A 25,447-nucleotide genomic window follows, 5' to 3' on the forward strand; every position below is an offset into this window, starting at 1 on the left:
AAGAAGCATCAGGACCCCTCCAAATCGTCTCCAGAACGCTGTTCCTCCCGGGCTGGCCAGCAGCACCCAAGGGTGGGTTTGAAGAGTAGAGATACTGAGTTTCCATGCTAGGCAGCAGCATCACATCCAGGTGGCAACAAGGGTGGCAGACAGACTCAGCTTGGTGGTGCTCGCGGCAAGAGCCGGGTGCACGCGAGGAGTAGGTGTTCAGCAGCCGTTGGGTTGCGACGCTGGCTCCCAGAGAAAGCTGTGGGGTCAGTGCTGGCCTAAAGTCACAGGGCTAGCCTGACAAGGCCAAGCCTGAGGGCCCATCATGGATCCCCAGGACCCCAAACATGAGGAGCCTGCAGTACCTGCAGCGGCCCCGGGGTCCCCACAACCACCCGATCCAGCACCCTCTGCAGACCAGCCTTCTACAATCCAGCCTTCTGCAACGGTATCCAACCCTCCTGAGTCCAAGCCCGGGGTGGCCAAGCGCCCTGCGTCCAAATACCCTGCAACCAAGCGCACTAAAAGAGCCAGAGCCTTTGCTCCGTCTGGACGTGCAGACCAACCGTACCCTGCTCAGGGTCAAGCGCGCAGGGCGCCTGAAGATCGCTGCAAACCTACAGAACACCCTGGGACGCCACAAGCCCCAAAAGAGAGTCCTGGTAAACCCCCTATGTCCAGAAGGGCGATGGTAGCTATTCAAAAGCGTGCAGAGGGCCGAGCTAAAGTCCCGGAGACATTCAGGGACAGCGCCAAGTATTTTTGCTTCTCGCCTACTGGATTGTTGAAGATCCTGAGACTGGTGAGCCGAGAGCTGATGACCTGGCTGGGCGGGATGCAGGCCGCGAGGCCTCAGGGAGTGATGTCCAGGGATGCCCCCTCGGGAAAGCGTCCATATCCCCTCTGCCACTCTCTTGTATCGCCTTACCTTTCCTCCCCATTTCTTGCCCCTTCCACACTTAACACTTACTACTAAATTTGCCCCCTACCTCCTGCCCCTGTCTTTTATATATCTGAGCCTTCCCCTCACAACTGAAATTAGAGAAGCAATGAAGATAATAGAAAATTTGTAAGTTAGCAAACATAAATAATAGGTTTGATTAATGTAAGCATTGTCATTTGAAAGAACTATTGATAGAACTCTGACCAATATAATCCATTAAAAACTGGGCAAGAAGCAGGTGCGGTGGGCGCATGCCTGTAATCCCAATGGCTCAGGAGGCTGAGGCAGGAGGATCACAAGTTCAAAGCCAGCCTCAGAAAAAGCAAAGAGCTAATCAACTCAGTGAGACCCTGTCTCTAAATAAAATACAAAATAGGGCTGGGGGTGTAGCTCAGTGGTTGAGTGCACCTGAGTTCAATCCCCGGTACCACCATCCTCTCCCCCCGACCAAAAAAAAAACAACTGGGGAAGACAGAATATATAAAGTTAGAAAGCAGAAAGAAAATAATCACAAACACTGATGAAAGTGAAAGGATCTATAGGAGATTACAAAGCCAATGGATGTGAATAATTGGATGAAATGGTTGATCTGCTATGAAAATGTAAATTACCCAGACTGATCCCAGAATAGATAAAAATATAAACAAATATAAACAGAAGAAAATAAGAACCTTATCAAAGTAGTACCTTCCAAAATGAACCAGGCCCAGATATGTTCACAGGTAACTCTTTCAGACTTTCATAGACTATAATTCTGATACTACTCAAACTTCTTCAAAGATTAGAGAAAGAAGAAACACTTCTGAAATGTTTTTACCAAGTCAGTTGAATACTGATGTCAAAACCTGATCAAGTTTAAAAAAATAAAACAAAGATCTCACTTGTTCCAAAGCAAAACAATAATATAAATGGGCTGGAGATGTGGGTCAGTGGTAGAGTGCTTGCTTACATACATAATGCTGGGTTAGATCCCCAGCAAGACCAATAATAGTAGTAGTAGTAATAATAATAATAATAATAATAATAATAATAATAAATTATTATTATTTATTAGCAGAAAATGTTAATCAGGATTTTTAAAAAACATATCACAGGAAGAAACATTAGCATGATTCAATATTAGGAATCTATTAACATAATCCACCATATTATAAGTAATATGAGATAAAATTATGAGATTAGATAAAAAATAGGGTTCGGAATACATGGTAAAATTTAACATTCCTTTCTGGTTGCCACAAAGGAGGATGAGGAAAAAAAGAAGCCAGTAAAGCAGAGAGACATAGGTATTTCATCAACCTTGTAAAAATAAGCATTTCAACCCAAAAGTCAGTATCATCTTTAATTAAACAGCAGAAGTATTCCTATTAAAATGAGGAAGAAAAAGGACACCTACTAGCAACAATATTATTCAATATTTTCTCTGGAATCACTAATCATCACAATTGAGAAAAAAGAAATAAGTAAGAACATTTGAGAAGAAGCAGCAAAATATATCATTTCTTTCAGCTGATATAATTGTAAATCTGAAAAACCCCAAATCAATTTTAGATTGTCATAATTTAGGTGACAACTGAGTTAATGAATAAAATAAAAGCTTTTCTGCAAATAACCACCTAAAATATAGAAAATATTTCTTTTCACAATAATAATCAAAAGGATCAAATACCTACAAGCAAATGAAATAAACATGAAATACCTACACAAAGAAAATGTTAAGACTACCTGGAGGAAAAAAAAAGAAACACTAAAATAAAGGGAAAGACTTTTCATTTTAATATTCTTTTTTAGTTGTAGATGGACACAATACCTTTATTTTATTTATTTTTATGTGGTGCTGAGGGTCGAACCCAGTGCCTCAACATGTGGTAGGCAAGTACTTCATTACTGAGCTACCATACCAGCCTATCCCCAGCCTTTTTTTTTTTTAATTCAGGTTTTATTTTTATTTATTTATTTACTTATTTTTGTGGTGCTAGGGATTGAACCCAAGACCTTGTGCATGTAAGGCAAGCACTCTACCAACTGAGCTGTATCCTCAACCCCTATCCCCAGGACTTTTGATCTTTTATCTTGATCAGGGTCTTACTAAATTGCTGAGGCTAATCTCCAGTTTGTACTCCTCTAGAGTCACTGGGATTATAGGCACGCACTGCCATGCCAGACCCATACTTGGTTCTTGATTAGGAAGACTGAGTTTTGTAATCTTTCTAAGTTAGAAGGTATGTGAAATCCTAATCAAAAGACCAGCAGGCTTAGTTCGGGAAACTTGACCAAGACAAAAATGGGAATTAAACAGTCCGAAAATGAAAAACAGGAGGAAGACTGGGCCACACAGCATAGGGTGAAGTTTCTGTTTTTTTAAAAGTACTCAAAGGAGTTGGCGATTTAATGAGAACACTCAGATTCAGGTACATCTGAGAACTTAGTATATAACAAAGATTGGACTTCAGATCCATTGGAAAAACATTGGCATTTCCCAGTCCATGATGTTGAGATGACCAACAGTTGTTTGGAAAGGAAAAAAACAAAAACAAAATAAGGCTCTACTTCACTCTATAAAAATCATACATATTTACTTCACTTTTCCAGTATACGTACAGACTTCTTTCTAGAAATATATATAAACCTGGCAATAGTGATTAATTTTTTTTTAAAGAGAGAGTGTGAGAGAGAGAGGGAGAGAGAGATAATTTTTTAATATTTATTTTTTAGTTTTCGGCGGACACAACATCTTTGTTTGTATGTGGTGCTGAGGATCGAACCCGGGCCGCACGCATGCCAGGCGACCGTGCTACAGCTTGAGCCACATCCCCAGCCCAATAGTGATTAATTTTAAGGAAAGAGACCAGGAAACATTCAAGATGGTGGATTAGAAGAAGGTTGTAATTCCAGTTGGTCCAGGATTTGAGATTCAAGCAGTAGGAATATTGCTTCTCAGCAAGGTGGGTGGAAGAGGGAATTCACTCAAATTCGATATTAGACAATTGTCACGTCCCACAACTAAACACTCAAGGTCACTCCACATGAACTGGGCTGGCACGAAATAATCACACAGAAGCAGAGAAATACCTTTTTCTTTGGGTCCTGTGACAGCTCCTCTGACCTTAGGGGTCCGTGGAAAGAGAAAGAGGAGCACGTGCTGAACCCTTTTATTGGGAAGAAGCCATTCAAATGAGGCAATGGGTAGGATTACAGGGGAATAGGTGAGTGTAGCTCAACCCCCCCCCACAGACAGGTGATGCCTGCACCTGGAGCCACACCTTGCTATCCGGCCTGGGACAACGCCCATGTCACCACGAAATATAGTGATTGGTCAGAGCCTCGTGCTTCAGGACTGGAATCCCTGGGCATTCAGAGCAGCTCCCCACAGATAATCAGAGTGTGTTATAGACTTAAGAAATTTGCATGCCTTGAACAAAGAGCAATAAACAGTACATTGAAGCCAAGTCAGTTGCAGCAGCAGTGGCAATACTGGTTCAACAAAGAGGGAAGGAATAGCACAGAAACAGCGGATAAAATTGGCACGGAAAACATCCATAGATCAGAAAAGCAGCCTGAACTTTACTGTTTCAAAGGATGCACAGCTAACTGGTGTTTGGAAATTGCTCTTTATTTCTCAACGGGGAGCAGAGAGCTGAGGCAGGAGCCATCTGGAGGCGACCACATTGCAGCAGCTGCTGCTGGAGCCCAGGAGAATGATCATGGCAAACATTGCCCTATTGCCCCAGCAAGTGCCTAGGGTATATTTACCGGAATGTGAGTGAAACAGGGCACAGAGAAGAGTGTACCTGGGGATTCAAGTCAGAAAAATGAAGTCAACTCCAACTCGCTTTCCCTTTGAATCTGGAGGCCCACGTGACCAGCTGAAGAAGGTCAGGAAACTGAATACACAGGAACTGAGCCTGGGAAGGCCATATTTGTGAGCAGCAGAGTGTATGAGAGCTGTGGAAGACTGCTTCCTGCCCTGAGGAGAACTCTTTGGAGGCTCCTGAGCCTCACACTCCCAGCAGAGATCAGCATCTTCCAGGCCCTAGAGGGGTGTTGATCTAATTTCTCCAGAGCAGATAACACCCACCAAAGCCCCTAAGTCCTGGTCAGACCTAAGTCCCAGTCCTGGAACCCCCCTCACAGAACTCAGCCGCAGCCTCTCCCTAGAAGTGAATTGAGCTGATATGTCCAGACAAAACTGCAATCAGCAGTATTTCCCATTCCATCCTGCCTTATGCTAGTGAGAAGGGAAGCTGAGAGCTGTTTCAATCAACTTAGGTTTTAGGCCACTCCACCTGGCAGCTCAATGAGCAAGCAACACAGAAAGAGGAAGGGGTTAAACTTTAGCCCTTGCATATCTCTGTCTCTGTCTCTGTCTCTCTCCCCCACCCCCATAGTGCAAGAAGAAATGGAAAGAAGGATAATCGGACATAAGCAGCAACCATCCATCCTTGTCTACTGTTTTGACAACCTCAGTGAAGAATTCTTTCATTTTTCATTAATGGTCATTAATATTTATTTTTAGTGTTCTTGCCACACTGATTAGTTTGTAGATACACATACATATTTCTTTTTTCTTCTTCTTAGCATTTTTTATGAGAGTTATTTTTCCTTGTCTTTTGAGGGTTAGGGTTTTGATTTGTTGATCTTGTTTTTGTTTCTCTTTGTTTCTCTTTCTCTCCTTCTTCCACTAACAACCAAATTGTCTTGTTCTCTCTTTCTCTCTCCCTTTGCTTTTCCTATTTTTATCCTCTTTTTCAAAGCCAACCCTTTTAGCATCTCTTCTGCATTCTCACTCTTCATATTATGAACATTCTAAACTTCCTTATAAGCCCTACCACATATTCTTTTCTCTTAACTGAATTTTTACCATCCTTTAGAACGATTTGGTTTATGTAACTTACATCCCCACCACTCATATTTTTGCAGTTACTAGCATTGTGCATGACAGAGTTGACACCTATTGTTTACTTTAATGCCAGATTTAGTTCACCATATTTGTGTTTGCTATTGGCAATTGCTGACACCACCATTCCTGTTTTTGTGGCAATTAGTGTTGTGAATGTCATAGTGCATACCAGATATTTATTTTGATGTTGTATACTGTTTGCATCCATTGTTACTATTGTTTGTTTCCCCCTTTTCTCTGCTGGTAATTTACAGGGAAACTACCCATTCTCAGGGTAGAAACTCTCCTGCTAAACTAAACCCAGCCAAAAGACAATGCACCTTGCTCCACATACAAATTAACCACTCTCAAACTTCAGCTATACTTTAATACAAGAAATTGAAGAAATAAAATCCCCTAGTGACCCAGCCCCAAGTAGGAATGGCCTCAGGTCCCACACATGGATATCTACTCCCACAGGGGGGGAAAAAAAACAGAGAAAATTAACACAAAGACTGTGAATACCACACCTATGAAACGTTTCAACCTAGACCACTCTAGGACACTTTGGCAAGAGAAAGATGTGCCCTAAAAAGGTCCACACATAGAGTGGAAGAAAAATCCATCCCAACAGATGCATAAACCCAACACAGGAATATAAAAAAATATGAAAAAACAAGGTAGCATGACACCACCCTAAGTTTGTAATTTATCAGCTACTTCAAATAGTTTGAATGGATGAAATATCAGCTAAAGAATTCAAAAGTGATTATAAAAATGATCAATGAATTCCAAGAGAACACAGAAAAACAAGGAATTCAATAGAGGTCATCAATGAGAGATTCAATAAAGAAATGAACACAAAGCAGTTAAAAGTCTCTCTCATAGAATAGATCATTCTGAAGAAAGAATCTCAGACCTAGAAGACAAAGATGGCTGGCCTTGAACATTCAAAAAGTATTAAAGAAAATAAATAACCATGACTAGATTATACAAGAACTTCAGAACAACATTAAGAGACCAAATATAAGAATCACTGGAGTTGAAGAGGGTTGTAAGATGCAGGTTAATGGAATGGATAACCTCCTCAGGGAAATAAAAACAGAAAATTTTCCAAAACTTGAGAAAAGGATGGACATCCAGATACAGGAACCCCAAATAGACAAGATCAAAAATGAATCACTCCACAACACATTATAATTAAAATGGTTAACATACCAAACAAAGATAGAATTTCAAAAGCCTTGAGAGAAAAATGTCACAGGTCAAATTTAAACAAGTCAATCAGAATTACAAAAAGAAAATAGTAGTCAGCCAAGATTAGTATATCTAACAGAGCTATCTTCCAGAATCAAAGGTGAAAAAAAAAAAAAACCTTCCAAGATAAGCAGAAACAAAATGAATGCATATCGACTGAGTCAGCACTGCAGAAAATGCTTAAAGAAATATTTCACAGAGAAGAATTCAAAAACAAGCCCCAGAGCTCATAAATGAACAAATCTCATTTTAAGGGTAATTAAGCAAATGAGAAACAGGACCAAATTAAACATTAGAAAAAAATCAAAATGGCAGGAACTAATAAACACTTCTCTATAATAACATGAACGTAAATGGTCTCAACTCACCAGTTAAAAGACATAGACTGGCAGAATGGTTTGAAAAACAAAATCTAACTATCTTATTTGCAAGAGACACACTTTACAGGCAAAGACAGCCATAGGCCAAAAGTGAAAGGATAGAAATTAACATATTATGCAAAGTAGGTACTCTGTATTCAACAAAGCAGACATAAGCCAAAATTAATCAGAAGAGATAAAGAAGGTAACTTTATATGGGAAAAGGAAATAATCTAACAAGAAAATATAATGCTAATAAACATTTATGCCCCAAATGTTAGTGCACCTAATTATGTAAAAAAAAGACACTATTCAAAGACTCAGCTAAACCCCACTACTACAATGATAATAGGTGATTTCAACACACCTTTCTCACTGATAGGTCATCTAAACATAAACTTAGTAAAGCCTCTTTGGACCTGAAAAATATTGTAAATCAAATGGACTTAACAGATATGGATAGAATATTTTATCAAACATCTAAATACACTTTCTTCTCAGGGCTCCATGGAGCCTTCCCCAAAATAGATCATATTTTAGGTCACAAAGAAACTCTCAGCAAATACAAGTAGACATAATTCCTTGCATCTTATTGAATCATAATAGAATGAAATTAGAAACCAACACACACAAAAAATCCCTACAGAAACTATATAAACATATGGAGATTGAAAAATATACTTTGAATGATGAACAAGTGATAGAAGAAATTAGGGAAAAAATTTAAAAGTTCTTAGAATGGTACAAGAATAGTGACACAACACACTGGAACCTGTGGGACACTATAAAGGTGGTTTTTAAAGGAAAGTTTATTGCTATGAGTGTTTACATAAGAAAATCAGAAAGATTCCAAATAAACAAGGATGATGCATCTCAAGGCCCATGAAAAATAAGAATAAACCAATTCCAAAACCAGTAGGAGGAAGAGAATAAAATCAGAGCCAAAATTAAGGAAATTGAGAATAATTTTTAAAAAATCAACAAAATGAAAGGGTTTGTTCTTTCTAAAAATAAATGAGATTAATAAAACCTTAGCTAAATTAACCAAAAGAAAAAGAAGACTCAATAAAATTAGAAATGAAAAAGGAGAAACCACCACAGACATCACAGAAATCCAGAGGATTATTAGGAACTATTTTGAAAACTTATACACCAATAAATTGGAAAACCTAGAAGAAATGGATACCTTTTTAGACATATACAACCTACCCAAATTAAATCAAGAGGACATAGAAAACCTGAGCAGACCAATGACAATTGGCAATGACAGAGAAGCAGTAATAGAAAGTCTTTCAACAAAGAAAAGCTCAGGACCAAAGAAAAGCCCAAGAATTCAGCTGGACTCTCATCTGAATTCTAGCAGACCTTTATAGAAGAACTAATGCCAGTGCTCCTCAAATGATTCCATGAAATAGAAAGGAATGTAACACTTTCAAATTCATTCTATGAAGCCAATATCACACTCATACCAAAATGTTAGGGTCTGTAAACAAGTCAAGATGGCGCCTGGCATTTTGCCAGAGGGAGAGGTTTGTGAAGTAACGCCAGCAAGCCATTAAGTGTGGAGATTCCTTATTGGTTGACTGCTGTATCTAGTTTATGTTAATTAAGATAAGCTGTGTGTAATGTATATATACCCCTCCTGTCCTACAATAAACGGCTCCCACTCCTGCTGCATCAATGTACACAAGTTGCTCGTCACCCCCCGGTTATTTTGCCCAGCCAGCCGGGCTGTGGCACCAAAACCAGATAAGGACACATCAAGGAAAGAATACTGCAGAACAATATCCCTGATGAACTTAGATGCAAGCATCCTTAATAAAATATTGGCAAATTGTGGGGGAATCCAAGATGGCGGGCTAGAGGGAGGCTGCAATCTGTGTCTCCGGGACCTGGGATTCAAGTAGTGGGAATACTTTCTCTGTGAGTTATTAGAGGACCCCTGACAGCTGCTCTGGGGCAGGTATCCAGGCCTCAGTGTCAGCACAGGACTCCTGACCACTTGTCCACACAGATCCTTCAGGTGTCCAAGTAGGACCCCGGTGTTAGTACTCATGCAGGAATTCCAGCCACCACTCCCATGTGGACCCCCATCTACCAATGTGGGGCTACTCCAGTCACCTCCATCTTGGGGCATTGCAACCACCCCCACAATCCCCTACACATGGTAGCCTGCATCTGGGGACATTGCACTGGGACAGGTGACAGATGCCAGCCACAATACTACATGCCACAGAGCTACATCTCTGAACACACTGCTCAATGCCACCACCAAACCCCACCGCACATGGCACCCCATCGCTGAAAGCATCTGTCTCCATCTTGGGACACATTTATCACCATCTTTACTTGGGGCAACTCCCAATTTGGAACACTGGCCAAGGCTTAGAAACAATATCAAGGTACCAAATGTCCCCAACTCCCCCCTCTCCCTAGCAGCTGCTAACCCAGCACAGTACCTGTAGCTACGTGGCCAATCCGTAACTTGCAAAACCAGGTCACAAAACCGGGTACTGAACTGCCCAATATAAAACAGCTTTCCATGACAGGTGTGCAGCCCCCAGAGTGCAGCCCACAAGAACTCTGGAGAGAAAGGTTCCTGACTAGGAAGTAGAAAGGGAGCCGGTGAGTGAGATACAATTTAGAGACTAAATTAGAGACCAGGAATTGTGAAGTCTACAGGCAATATAAGGAAATAAGACCAGGCACCCATATCACACAAGTGGGCCCCATAGGAGATCCTTGAGGTGCAGTCTCCCATCAGGGACGAGCAAGTATTATACCCCACCTCCAGGAGCCCTGCACCTAAGACCAACCCTCCCACTCTAATAACCCTCACTATCCTGAGGGCAGAGATACCAGCAAACAACAGACAACCCCACCTATTGGATAACAAGGGAAGCTGGAAAGATTCTGGTCTCCAACAAAAACAATCCTTGTATTTTCCTTGGAAAGTTTTTTCTTTCTCTCTCTCTCTCTCTCTCTCTCTCTCTCTCTCTCTCTCTCTCCTCCCATCCTCACACCCGCAACATTTGTGAAACCAAGTATTTTTCATGTATTAGGCTACTGAGGACTGGGATGTTTGAATAGTATATTACACTGGTGTTCTATATTCTTTTATCTCCTATTTTTACATTTTTTAAATTTTTCTTAATATTTATATTTGTTTGTTTGTTGTACTCTACTGTCTTCCCACTTACTTGTATCCCCCAAAATCACTTTCTCTCTCTTCTCCTGCTACTAACCAACTTTTATAGATTCTTCTATCACACGTTCTAAGATCTAATAACTCTATATCCTCACCTCCTACCCCCTCAACATCTCATCCTACACCCCACCCCCGGTTCTTTGTCCCCCATTAGAAACTGTAGACCCTTTTGCAAACCTACTGTTTATATTGTAGTTAATAATTGAACTTACCATTTCTGTATATTGAGACAAAACCGTAAACATCTTAATAGCAGCTACTTGGTTTAAGGTTGTATATTGTTTGTATTGAGATCTGTTCACATTGTTCTCCCCATAAAAGGAGAAGTTTTGGAAACCTGCAGAGACACTATAAGCCTACAGGGTAAAAACGGTAAGGCCTCAGATCTGCAGTGCTAGAAGGGAAGACACACAAATAACATGAAAAAACAAGGGAAGAAAGTGCCCCCCAAACAAACCAAGATGTAATACATTATTAGAATCCATGGCCAGCATAACAGAAGAAATGACAGAGAAGGAGTTCAGAATGTACATAATTATAATGTTCTGTGAATTAAAGGGTGCTATAAGAGAGCAAATACAGGCAGCAAAAGATCATTTCAGTAAAGAGCTACATAAGCAAATACAGGAAGCAAAAGAGTACCTCAATAAGGAGACAGAGGATCTGAAAACAAACAAACAAACAGAAATCCTTGAAATGAAAGAAACAATAAACCAAATTAAAATGTCAACAGAAAGCATCACCAACAGATTAGATCACTTAGAAGACAGGACCTCAGACAATGAAGACAAAATATATAATCTTGAAAAGAATGTTGATCACACAGTGAAGATGGTAAGAAACCATAATCAGAACATTCAAGCATTATGGGATAACATAAAAAGACCAAACTTAAGAATTATTGGGATAGAGGAAGGCATAGAATTCTAAACCAAAGGAATTAACAATCTATTCAATGAAATAATATCAGAAATTTTTCCAAAAATGAAGAATGAATTGGAAAATCAAATACAAGAGGCTTACAGGACACTAAATATACAAAATCACAACAGATCCACACCAAGACACATTATAATGAAAATGCCTAGCACACAGAATAAGGAGCAAATTTTAAAAGACACAATAAAAAGCAATCAGATTACATATAGGGGGAAACCAATTAGGATATCTGCACATTTTCAACCCAGACCCTGAAAGCTAGAAGATCCTGGAACAGGGCTGGGGTTGTGGCTCAGTGGTAGAGTGCTAGAAGAAGAAGAAGGAGAAGGAGAAGGAGAAGGAGAAGAAGAAGAAGAAGAAGAAGAAGAAGAAGAAGAAGAAGAAGAAGAAGAAGAAGATGATGATCCTGGAACAACATATACCAAGTTCTACAAGAAAATGGATGCCAAACAAGAATCTTATATCTAGCAAAATTAAGCTTTAGATTTGATGACAAAATAAAAACCTTCCATGATAAACAAAAGTTAAAAGAATTTACAACAAGAAAGCCTTCATTACAGAACATCCTCAGCAAAATATTCCACAAGGAGGAAACAAAAAACAACAATAAAAATCAGCAAAGGGAGGTATTACACAAAAGGAAATACTAATCAAAGGAGAAACCAAGTCAAGTTAAATACCAAAAATAAACAAATATGTCCAGGAATACAAATCATGTCTCAATAATAACCCTGAATGTTAATGGCCTAAATTCACCAATCAAAAGACATAGAATGGCAGATTGGATTAAAAAAAGACAACAATATGCTGCCTTCAAGAGACTCATATTATAGGAAAAGACATCCATAGACTGAAGGTGAAAGGTTGGGAAAAAACATATCACTCACATGGATAGCAGAAACAAGCAGGGGTTTCCATCCTCATACCAAATAAAGTAGATTTCAAGCCAAAGTTAATCAAAAGGAATAAAGAAGGACATTTCATACATCTTAAGGGAACCATACATCAACAAGATGTCCCAAAATCTCTGGGACACTATGAAGGCAGTACTAAGAGGAAAGTTCATTGCATGAAGTTCATTCCTTAAAAGAAGAAAAAGTCAACAAATAAATGACCTAATATTACATCTCAAAGTCCTAGAAAAAGAACAAATCAACACCAAAAGCAGTAGAAGACAGGAAATAATTAAAATCAGTGCTGAAATCAATGAAATTGAAACAAAAGAAACAATTGAAAAAATTGGATAAAACAAAAAGTTGGTTCTTTGAATAAAATTGATAAACCCTTAGCCATGCTAATGAAGAGAAGGAGAAAGAAAACTCAAATTACTAACATCTGTGATGAAAAAGGAGATATCATGATGGACACTACATAAATTCAGATATAGTTATAAATTATTTTGAAAATTTGTACTCCAATAAAATAGAAAATATTAAAGGCATCAACAAATTTCTAGAGTCATATGACTTGCTCAAACTGAACCAGGATGATTATACACAAGTTAAACAAATCAATTTCAAGCAATGAAATAGAAGATGCCATCAGAAGCCTACCAACCAAGAAAAGCCCAGATAGATACACAGCTGAGTTACACATGACCTTCAAAGAAGAACTAATACCAATACTCCTCAAATAATTTCATAAAATAGAAAAAGAGGGAACACTTTCAAATTCATTCTATGGGGCCAATATCACCCTGATTCCAAAACCAGACAAAGACACATCAAAGAAAGAAAACTTCAGACCAGTATCTCTAATGAACATAGATACAAAAATTCTCAATAAAATTCTGGCAAATCAAATACAAAAACATATCAAAAAGATCAGGCACCACAATCAGTGAGGTTCATCTCAGGGATACAAGGTTGGTTCAACATATGGAAATCAATAAATGTAATTCATCACATCAATAGACTTAAAGATAAGAATCATATGATCATCTCAATAGATGCAGAAAAAGCATTCAACAAAATACAGCACCACTCCATGTTTAAAACACTAGAAAATCTAGGGATAACATATCTCAACATTGTAAAAGCTATCTATACTAAGCCCCAGGCCAACATCATTCTAAATGGAGAACAAAGAAATCAGAAAAACAATTCCATGTACCATGGCCTCCAACAATTAAAGTACCTAGGAATAAATCTAATCAAAAAGGTGAAAGACCTCTTTGATGAAAACTACAGAACATTAAAGAAAGAAATCAAAGAAGACACAAGAAGATGAAAAGATCTGGATTCATGGATAGGTAGAATTAATATTGTTAAAATGGTCATACTACCAAAAGCAATATACAGATTCAATTCAATTGCATCAAAATACCAATGGCATTATTCCTACAACTAGGGGGAAAAAAACAGTTCTAAAATTCATTTGGAAGAATAAAAGGCCCAGAATAGCAATTCTAAGGGGAAAAAAAGGAATGCTGGAGGCATCCCCAATGCCTTTCTTCAAATTATACTCCAGAGTTATAATAACAAAAACTGCATGGTGCTATCATGAAAACAGACACATAGACCAATATTACAGAATAGAAGACACGGAGACAAACCCACACAGATATGGTCATCTGATCCTTGACAAAGTTGCCAAAAACATACATTGGAGAAAAGACAGACTTTTTAACTAACAGTGCTATGAAAACTGGTTATCTGTGATAGTTTAAATATAAGGTGCCAGTTGGGCACAGTAGCACATGTCTGTAATCCCAGCAGCTGGGAAGTCTGAAGCAGGAGGATCTCAGATTCAAAGCCAGCCTCAGCAACAGGGAAGCACCAAGCAACTCAGTGAAACACTGTCTCTAAATAAAATACAAAATAGGGCTGGGGATATGGCTCGGTGGTCGAGTGCCCCTGAGTTAAATCCCTGGTACCCAGAAGCAAAAAAACAATAAATTTGAGGTGTCCCCCAAAAGCTCATATATGAGACAATTCAAGAAAGTTTAGAGGTGAAATGATTAGGTTATGAGAGACTTAACCTAATCAGTGCATTAATCCACTGATAGGGATTAATTGGTGGTAACTATGGACAGGTAGGGGGTGGCTAGCAGAGGTCAGTCATTGGGAGTGTGGCTTTAGGGTTTATATTTAGTCTCCAGGCAAGTGGACCCCACCCCCTTTCTCTCTTCTTCCTGATGGTCATGTCCTGAGCTACTTTCCCCCTTCATACCCTTCCACCATGATGTTCTACCTCACCTCAGGCACAGGGCAATAGAGTCAGCCATCTATGGAGCCAGCCATATATGGACTAAGACCTCTGAAATTGTGATCCAAGTAAACTTTTCCTTCTCTAGAATTGTTCTCGTCGGGGCTTTTGGTCACAGCAGCAAAAGGGCTGACTAAACATTATCCATATGTAGAAGTCAACTTGAAGTAGATCAAAGACCTAGGAATCAGAGCAGAAACAATGCAACTCCTAGAAGAAAACATAGGGCCAACACTCTACCAGACAAGCATAGGAAAAGACCTTCTCTATAAGACCCCAAAAGCTCAGGAAATAATGCCAAGATTTAATAAATGGATGGCTTCAAATTAAAAAGCTTCCACAGAGCAAAGAAAACAATGAAGAATATGAAGATAGAACGGGAAAAATTATTTGCTAGCTACTCTTCTGACAGAGAATTAATATCCAGGATATATAAAGAATCAAAAAGAAAATTTCCAAAAACCCAATTAATAAATGGGCAAATGAACTAAACAGATACTTCTCAAAAGAAGAAACACAAATGGCCAACAAATATATAAAACATGTTCAACATCATTAGCAATTAGGGCAATGCATATCAAAATTACACTGAGATTTCATCTCGCTCCAGTTAGAATGGCAACCATCAGGAATACAACAATAATAAATGGTGGAGAGGACATGGAGAAGAAGGAAACTTTCATACTGTTTTTGGAATTATAAAATCATACAACTACTATGAAAATCAGTATGGAGGTTCCTCAAAATATGAGGAATGGAACCACCATGTAACCCAGCTATAATACTACTCCTTGGTATTTATCCTAAAAAGTTAAAGTCATCATACTGTGGCAATACATGCATACCCATGTTTAAAGCAGCACAATTCACAATAACCAAACTATGGAGCCAGTGTAGGTATCCGTCAATGGATGAATGTAGTATATCTACACAGTGGAGTTCTAGCAGCCACAAAGAAGAATGAAATTATGTCATTTGCAGGAAAATGGATGGAACATTAGACCATTATATTAAGCAAAATAAGCCAAATTCAAAGAAAGTCAAGGGTTGTATGTTTTCTCTCATTATGTGGAAGCTAGAGAAGAAAATGGGAAAGAAAGGGCAGAGGGATCTCATGAAAATTGAAATGGGCCCTTTCCTCTACCAGAAAAGTAGAGGAAAGGGCCCAGGCAGAGGGAAGAGTGGAGGGGAATGGGAAATACTGAGGAATGATATTAGCCAAGCTATATTGTTATGTTATGTGCATGTATGAGGATGTAACAACAAATCCCACCATGATGAACAACTATAATGCACAAATAAAAAAAATATGGAAAATAATAAAACAGTAATCAAAAAAAAAAAAAGAGAGAAACTAGGGTTGGGTAGAGGAGGAGAAAAAAATTGACCTCTTTTTTTAACCTTTCTATATTGTGTTCATTTTGATTATTTTCATTTCTTAAAAATATAAGAATTTTTCAAAAAAAATGTATGTGCAAAACAATACAGTCAATTGCCATATGATCAGACTTACATGCTTCTTTTCTTTAATATTTATATTTTAGTTGTAGTTGTACACAATACCTTTATTTATTTATTTTTATGTGGTGCTGAGGTTCGAACCCAGGGCCTCACACGTGCTAGGTGAATGCTCTACCACTGAGCCACAACCCCAGCCCCTCAGGCTGACGTTCTGACTATTTTTTGTTGTTGTTGTTGTTGTTTAAATGGCATGTGCATTTAAAAAAATTCTGTTTCTTTCATTTCAGATTCTCCTCATAGCAGCAATTGCCTGTTTTGTCTCCGGCAAAGCCCACGAGACATATATAGCAATCACAATTCAGGAAGCCTGCATCGTCCTTGTTTTCATTCTAGTATATGTGGTAACCCTTCAACACTTGCTGATCTTTTTACATTGGCCTTTATTTGTAAGTGTTCATTTTCATAATTCAAGCATAAGCTTTGCCCTCAGCCCCGAGAGTAAAGGGCCTCCTCAAGGCAAAACAACAGAGCTTTCTCTCTAGACAAGGACATTAGCTAAGCTATGACAGTGAGGGTGTTGCCCTGGTCCCAGAGGAGAAACCAGCCTAATGCCCAGAAAGGTTCCTCGGACCCCTCTGCCACAGGAAAGCCAATACCACCCACGCCTACTTTCAGAGTATAAAACCCATCTCGTTAACATACCAAACACATGGTGCTTTGGAGTTCATCCTAAATGAAAAATTTAAGTAGCACATTCAGTAGGTAAACACATTGCTCACCTACTGCTTGTGAACATGGCAGAGTTATAGAAAGTCCTTCAGAAAACCCTGCAAGATCCTAGGAATCAACCTTTCTGAGGGTGTTAAAGGTTCATACTTGAAAGTGGGGAGTTATCCAGAAAAGGACACACTGCACACACTCCTTTGGTTGCTCTTCCCAGACTCATGTTCTTTACCGACTGAAAGAATTCCTGAAGCTAGTTGGTTGGGTCTCAGACTACAGAGGAAGTCTAGGTGTCGTCAATGGATCAATGTCCAGAGGGAGTCATGGGTCCTGTTCCTAAACTTGCCCCCTTAATAGCTATGTGATCTTCAGCCTCCGTTTCCCCATCTAAGAGATGCAGAGAGGGAAAGTGTGATGATAGTAACTACCTCATAGTGTTCCTGTAATATTTCAATGTGTGTAGAGCTGGCACAGGAGTTGACACAAAGTACACATTCAATATGAGGGGTCCAAAAAAGAAGACCAAACCCAATCCACCCATCAGGGGGTTGGAGGCTTTTGTCACTCCATCTTGCACAGTGAACAATCCTGGCTTGGAGCCCACACCTCATTTCCTCATAGCACGTTGTTCTAACCTTAAAGTAGGATTGGTTGCTGTTGAACTAAAACTCAAATATTTTCTTCAAGTGCATGAGGGGTTTTCTGAAAAGGCTGCTGAGATTTCTCTGTCCCACAGAGTACCAAGCAACAGGAAGCAGACAAAGCAAAATATGAGCAACTTTATTTGGACATTGGAAGACCCTTAGTTATGGAGAGCTATAACCATGGAGAGGTTTCTGAGGGGAAACTAAAATCTCTGTCCATGGAAATTGTCAAGAAGGGAAGGTAAAGTAACCATTTTTGAGCACATACCATGTGCCAGATACTTCTTCCTATATTGCCTTATTTAATCCTCACAACAACCCAGTGAGGATGTGGTCACCCCCACCCCCATTTAATAGATGAGAAAATTAAAGACATGGAGTTGCCCAAGGTCATGTGTGGGTGCATTGAAACTCACTTTAAAGCCCAGGTCTGTCTGTCTCTAAAGCCCAGACTCTTCCCAGACTTGATGGTTTCTCTAGCTCCATCCTGCCTAACACCTCCTTAAGGCAAGGAACTCAGTGAGACTATATTTTTCCCTCATCCTCAGATTCTCTAAATTTTCTCTCTGTATCTTCTCCTATTTCCTCATGTTTTTCTTGAAATGTGGAGCCAAAGGTGAATCGATTATCCTGCACTGTCAGCTGTAGTCGGGAGGACCAGAGTCCTCTGAGGAAAGGATTCACTCAGCCTAGATCTACTGCCATAAAACAGGAGAGCTATTCATGGCCAGCCTGGGCAACTTACCGAGACCTTGCCTATTAAAAATAATTTGGAGAGCTGGAGAGGGTCATGAGACACCAGGGTCCAGGGCCAATGTTCAGGAAGTATCCCAGACAGGCTAGATAGAGGTAGGGTCTCTGGGGATGAACCATGTCATGTCTTCTCACAGTGATCACAGGGAGCTCACACCAGCTCTCATAGAATTGCAGTCTTTGATCAACTTCAATAAAGCCAGGTCCCCTTGCCTCGTCTGTCTAGAGTAAGAGAATCCTCCTTTCTTTGAAGATGGCTATGAGAGTCCAGATTTTGATTCAGAGCCCCTGCCTTTTTCTTGCTACTGTTTTCTAAGGCACAGGCTAGTGTCATAGCATATAGATATGCCTGGTGAGCTCTCAAAAGCTTCAGAGTGGGGAAACTGTCTTACCAAGAAGATGGCCCAGTTCTGATGCTCCACTAACTAATCTTACGTGTACTGAGCAAGCACAGTTGGTTAGATGGTGAATGATCTAATTGATTTGGGAGTGTTTAAAGACCCATCAAAACAGTACCCAAACTCTCCTATCCAGTCCCTTCCTTTCTAATCTTCCCTTATGGATTCCATGAGATGTAATATATGTACATACCCATTTCTCAGGGGACAGGTAGCTACCACTTGGTAATAATAGGGAGGCCTTGGCCCAGCAGGTAAAGTGCTGGTGTAGTGAGGGTGTTGGTGCTAGAAGGTGATGACTTGGTACTTCAGAGTGTAGGTGGACTTGGAAATGTGTTGACCTTAAGCTGCAGGAATCACTTGGGATCTTGCCACAAGATCAGTACAGGAAGCCACAGAACCCTCAACCTGTTTCATACTGGAACGGTTTTCTGAGCTCTGCACGGGCTCATCGGCCAACAAGAGTCACCCAATACTCGTGGCTGCCACTTCCTTTCAGTCTTTCTTTCCCAGGAAAATAGTTTCATTCCCAGGAGGTAGGATTAGGGTAAGTGGTGATTTCTAACACCAGGGTAGAGTTCCTTGTTTCCCTGTTCTCATTCTTATCTGGTAAAGGACTGAGGATAAAGGTCCCCACCAGGAAGACAGAAAGTCTAACTCATCAGGGCTTTAGATCCTCAGTAAATCTTTTTTACTTTAAATCCTCAGTAAAATCTTTCTGTATCCTCAGATTCAGATACAGGTGGTCTGCTGAGATCTGTGGACTCTGGGATTACATTTTGCCAGGACCACCTTCTGGACAGTCTCACACTAAGTCTGAGTTTAGCTGCTTTTTAAAATAAGTCTGTGCCAGGGACCCTGACACATGGGGAGGTAGCATTTTGAGGGTTATCAACTTTACCTATCTTGGTCTCTTGTCATCTGCCAATATAGCCAACAAAAGTATGGGTTATAACTATTGTCTTCCGAGTAGCCCATATTTTAAACATTTCTCTGCTATCAAAAGTATTACCCAGGATGGTCATCTCCAGCCAAGGAGATGTTTTTGCCAATAGAAAGCAATTCTTTTTAAAAAGAATATAATAAACATAAACTAAAGCCTTATAGAAGTGATGATTCCAAAACTATCTGCAACATCTTTACATTTATAAGAAACAGCATCCACTTTAGAATGTCCCCTTCAGCAGGGCCTGGTTGTATACACCTGTAATCCCCGTGACTCAGGAGACTAAGATGGGAAGATCACAAGTTCAAGGTTACCCTTAGTAACTTAGTGAGACACTCAGCAATTCAGAAAGAACTTATCTCAAAATTAAAAATAAAACAGCCTGGGAATGTAGCTGGGTTGTAGAGTGCCCCTGGGTTCAATCCCCTGTAACAGCAGAAAAAAAAAATTTTTTTTAATAGAATGTCCCTTCAAATAAGTTTATTGTAAAATAACAATTTTGGTAATTTCTGGCCGGCTTCTGTCATGTATTTGGAGAACTCTGGGAGTAAATGAAACCAACAAAAGTTGCCTTTAGTTATTGTTATTGTTTGTAAATTCCTATTGCAAATTCCACATTTTTTGAAACAAATTATAAGTGTTTAAATTTGTTTTGATATTCAGTGATTTTTAAAAATAAGCGTTCAATATTAAAGCATATTTTTTCTTTCCTAGTTACAATTTTATGCAATTTTGTATATCTCAGAGGCTGATTTGGGAGATTTACCTGGAAAATAATAGTCAAGTAGTAAACCTACTTCTCATTTTAGTCAGGGGACACGATTTGAGTCAATAGGATATTTAGGAAAAAATGAAAAAGATAACGAGTAAGGACAGCAGCCAGGGAAAGCTGAAGTCCTGCAGCACGTGGCTGGGTCCAGCTGCAATCATAGCCCAGCCATCAGGCAGAACACATCTGTCTGTCTGTCCAGATGAGGCCAATAAGTGGTCTGTGTCTAAGGCAAAGGGAGGAAGATGGTTGATAAGGTGGCCTTGGGCACTGGAGTCAACTGCTGAGGGTCCTAGCTACTGGCTGGCTCAGCCACCCTTGGGAAAATTGCTTACCCATCTTTAAATTGGGGATAATAAAAGTTGTTGTGAGAATCAAATGAAAATACACATTGACAATTTGGCACAATGCATAACACATAGTAAGTGCTCAATAAATGTGAGCTACAGTAGCAAGCTACAAGGCGACTCTGAGTTGTGAGAGACAGTTCAGAACAGTACTTCTTTGTAAGCAGGGACCAGAGCAAATTATTGTGTCCAGTCGTCTACTGAGGAGATAGGACATGGAGTCAAAGATTAGCTGGGCCTAGTCTGTGGCTGGTTTATTTTATATTACTATTATATCATTATTAATGTGCTTTCATCCAAATTCTTAATGATCCTGGACCACGGCTGGTTCATTGGGATTTTTAAAAGTTCACACTCTGCTTCTTAGTTGTAAGCATTCTCATTTGCATCTTTAAATATTTTGGATAACACAACCCTCAAGTGCTAAGCCTTCTGCACCGCTGTCAACTCTGTGCCTGCTTCAATTAGGCCTACCCACTGTAGGCAGACTTCTCACTTAGCCTGCAGAACCCTACTGGGACTTGCTCTTTCCAGAGGCAAGTCATGTTCCATGATAGAGGTCCTGGCTCACCAACCTCAACAGGAAGAACACCTGGAGTTTGTAGAAAGTATACTACCTGTGCACATTTGGGGGGCAGATGTCATGAATCCATATTCTGATGCACTCCCACTACCTACTAGAGTCCTATTATCAGATGTTTTCAGATTCATTATACCATTTAATCCTCAGATCAACCCAATGATGATTCCCATATTAAATTATCAAATTGGCAGAGGGGTGACAAAACTTGCTCCAAGTCACACATATAAGAAATGACAGGCCAGAAGAGTTCAGCAACAAAAACACTCTCAACTTATTTGTTCCATACGTTTTGACCTTCCAGACCCATTCCACAGAAAATGTCAAAAGTGGATTAAAACCAGTCATGGTGGCACATGCCTGTAATCCCAGTGACCCGGGAGACTGAAGCAGGAGGATTATAAATTAGAGGCCAGCCTCAACAACTTAGTGAGGCCTAAGCTACTTAGCAAGACCATGTCTCAAAATAAAAATTGAAAAGGGCTGGGGATGTGGCTCAGTGTTTAAGCTCCTCTGGGTTCAATCCCTGGTATCAAAAAAAAATAGATACGATACTACACTTCTAGTTTAGGTCTCGGATCAGAGACAACAGTGAGCTGAGTTCTGTTATTCAATATTAGGCAACTTAATAATCTTCTCTAAGCCTCCTTTATGTTTACTGTAAAATGGGGATCATAATATTATTGACTTTGGAGGCTGCTTTTTGATGGTTAAGTGAGAAAATGATTGGAAAATGCTTGGCACACTGATGAGCTTCATTCGTAACATCCTGATCCCATACACCGAATGGCAGGGCTCCTGTCTCTGTTTGAGCACTAGAATGCTCTACTGACAGTCAGGCCATCAATATTTCAAATATTCAAATTAGGTATCTGGGCCATCGGGTGATTTCTAGCACCCCAGGCTTTGGCCCCTACTCACACACGGGTGCCACTGGCTGGTGTTACTTAGCCATGGAAGTGCAACATCTGCTCACACTGCCCTGGCTCACCAACCTCAACAGGAAGAACACCTGGAGTTTATTCATCCCCACCTTTTCTTTCAGCATACAAAGAGGTAGGTTGAACTATCAGTTCAAGAACTCAATACTGAAATCCAGAATAAAGCCTCGAAGCCCAGAATGGTGGTGCAGGCCTGTAATCCTAGTGGCTGAGGAGGCTGAGAGAGGAGGTCAAAGCCAGCCTCAACAAAAGCAAGGCCTAGCAACTCAGTGAGACCCTGTCTCTCAATAAAATAAAAAATAGGGCTGGGGATATGGCTCAGTGGTGCCCCTGAGTTCAATCCCTGGTACCAAAAAAAAAAAAAAAAAAACAAAGAACCTGCAGATATTGGGGCAGACAATTCTGGTCACATCTTAGGAAAGAGCAAAGTCAACTGCACAGCCATTCACTCCAGAAAATAATTCCTGGTCCTTAGAGGGGTTCACGCATTCTCAGAGCATGTGAACTCGGAGAATGAATGTGACCACAACTTCAAGAGCATTGAAGATTTAGGAGTGGAATCCAGTCAGTAAAGTGATAATCTAAAATTATACTTCTCCTCCAATATTATTTTTACATTAAAACAAATGTGCTATAAATAGAATGCATACTAGGCATAAGTTTAAAATATTATAAGACTTCAGAAAATCATATTGAGGCAGTGCCAATTTGGGCTAGCCCCTAGACTATTAGAGGTTTTTTTTTTTTAATATTTTTTTTTAGTTGTGGTTGGACACAATAACTTTATTTATTTATTTATATGTAGTGCTTTGGATCAAACCCATTGCCTTGCACATGCTAGGTGAACGCTCTACCGCTGAGTTACAACCCCAGCCCCAGACAATTAGGTTTTTTTTTTTAATTTTTTATAGTTGTAGATGGACAGAATGCCTTTATTTGTTAATTTTTATGTGGTGCTGAGGATCAAACCCAGTGCCTCACACATGCTAGGCAAGCGCTTTGCCACTGAGCTACAGCCCCAGCCCCCATTAGGTTTTTTATGCTCACTTTCCTATGCACTTTAAGAAAAGTTGTTGTTGGTGGTGGATTTTTTAATGGTGTTCCAAAAGGAACCTATCTCTGGAAAGTCCCTATCCAAGACAAAATATTACATAAATTCATGTCTCTAGAAAATATAAGAATTATGCTCTGAGGGTTCCTTTTAATCTCAAAGGAAAAGTGTATAAAAGACATCATTCTTAGATGTGTAATTGACCAATTTAAATATTTTATGAAATTACATTTTCATAAAAAGTTGACCATTTTTAACTTGCATTACAGGATCTTATCAACAGTATCATTTCAACTGTATTCCTTTTAGTAGTTGCCATCTTGACAGGGCAAGAAAAGGAAAGAAGGCCATTATTTTATATTGGAGGGGTAAGTAGACTCCATTTGAGATGGGTATTCTAAGACTCTGAAAAAAGGAAACTGGCAGACTATCATTATGTCATTAACAGATTTCCACTGCCACGCCTTGTTTTTTTGCAGTGACTTCTTCAGATGATATAGTTACACAAACTCTAAGCTCATGAAAATCACAATTCTAATATGCATTTTTCAAATAAACACAAAAAAAAAACACCAAGAATTTGCAGAACCCCTCTTGAGAATCATATACACCACTTTTGAAATATTACAAGATTTTTTTTTGCCTATAAGTAAGACTGACTTTTCTGGGCTAGAGAATTATATTTTAGAAACAGATGAAAAGAGAGATTGTAGCACATTGTCAAAAGTTGAGTAACCCAGCCCCTTCAGGAAGGCACTCCTGCCTCGTGCTCAAGTGCCAGTGGGTGTCATGCACCAGGCTAGGCATGTTCTGACTTCATCTTTACAAAGTTCAATACCTTGCCCTGGGTCACAAGACTGGGACAAACTGGGACTCAAACCCACATCATATGAGAGAACACAAGAAATGGCACGTAAAGGCTTGGAAGATGGGGGTGGGTGGGACTTTGGTTCAAGGAGTTAAACAATGGGGACAGAAATTAATCCAGAGGGGAAGGGAAAGTTTAAATTCTTTGAATTTATTCCACCATCAATAAAAAATTTGTCAATACCACTGGATTATGTGAAACCACAGCTCAGTGCTGATAGTAGGGCCCTGTCACCCTGGGGAGCTCACACATTAGCAGAGGCAAGACCTACCAGGCAAACTTCATTAAACATCCAGGGATCAAGTAATCAAGTGATCATGAAAATAAACATCCAGTTCTATTGCCCTGGTCCCCATCTACTAACCCAGCGACTAAGCCTTGCAGGGGTTCCTACCCATTGTTGACTAAGTATCAGTAGCCCAACACACACACGCGCGCACACACACACACACACACACCACGCTCCTCCTTGCTCCAGCCTTGTTCACTTTCCATTTATCCCACGACCACTGCAAGTAGGTTTTTCTGAGTTTCAAACCTTTTTCTCACCAGACTCTGCATGGGGGCAACCTCAAGTTTGACTCTTCTCTCAGAGGTTTGGCCTCACCACATTCAGGAGATTTCAGTCTAGTGCCTGGGTTCTTTTCTTCCCAGTTGGGTCCCTTGGGCACTCCATTTTGCTCTTGCAAACAGACCAAGAATTCTTTCCACTGAGACCTTCTCAGAAGTCCCCACCCCACCCCTGCAGGAGTTTCCCGGGTGCTTTCCTGATACCTCAAGGCATGAAAGCTGTAAAGGTGGGGGTTTGGGGGCGGGAGTGTTACACTCTGGCAGCAAAATCACCATTTCCAACTCCCCTTCTGGAAGAAAGGCAGAGCAGGCAGGGAAAGGGTATGGGAGGGTGGAGGTTACAGGAGACCCCTCTCAACAGCTCCTGCCCTGAGGTTGGGAGAGCCTTGAGGGGTTGGCTCTTAGCTGCAAAGTAACCCAACTTTCCCTTCCCTCCTGTGGTCTTGTGTCTGACAGGTCTTCTGCCTCGTAGCGGCAATCGTGTGCCTCATCGATGCATTGGTGGTCACCAAGGAGATGAGGACTGCCATGAAAAAGGCCGCCAAAGTCAAACTCGTGCTTCCCAAAGCCAAGAAACCCAAGCCCCAAGCGAGCTGAAGGTCGTGCCAGCACCTTC

The 25,447-nt window shown here is 40.1% G+C and overlaps 1 protein-coding gene across 1 annotated transcript; it reads left to right on the plus strand.

Moving 5' to 3' along the window:
- The first annotated feature begins 335 nt into the window (after positions 1-335).
- On the plus strand, positions 336-25,428 carry Cmtm1 (CKLF like MARVEL transmembrane domain containing 1). Its single transcript, XM_071604198.1, has 5 exons — positions 336-436; positions 670-790; positions 16,529-16,687; positions 23,663-23,761; positions 25,288-25,428. Exons 1-5 carry the CDS (start codon positions 336-338, stop codon positions 25,426-25,428), a joined length of 621 nt encoding a protein of 206 aa, XP_071460299.1.
- Positions 25,429-25,447: the final 19 nt, after the last annotated feature.

The sequence above is a fragment of the Marmota flaviventris genome, chromosome 18 (genome assembly GCF_047511675.1).
Source record: "Marmota flaviventris isolate mMarFla1 chromosome 18, mMarFla1.hap1, whole genome shotgun sequence".
In the NCBI taxonomy this organism is placed as follows: domain Eukaryota; kingdom Metazoa; phylum Chordata; class Mammalia; order Rodentia; family Sciuridae; genus Marmota; species Marmota flaviventris.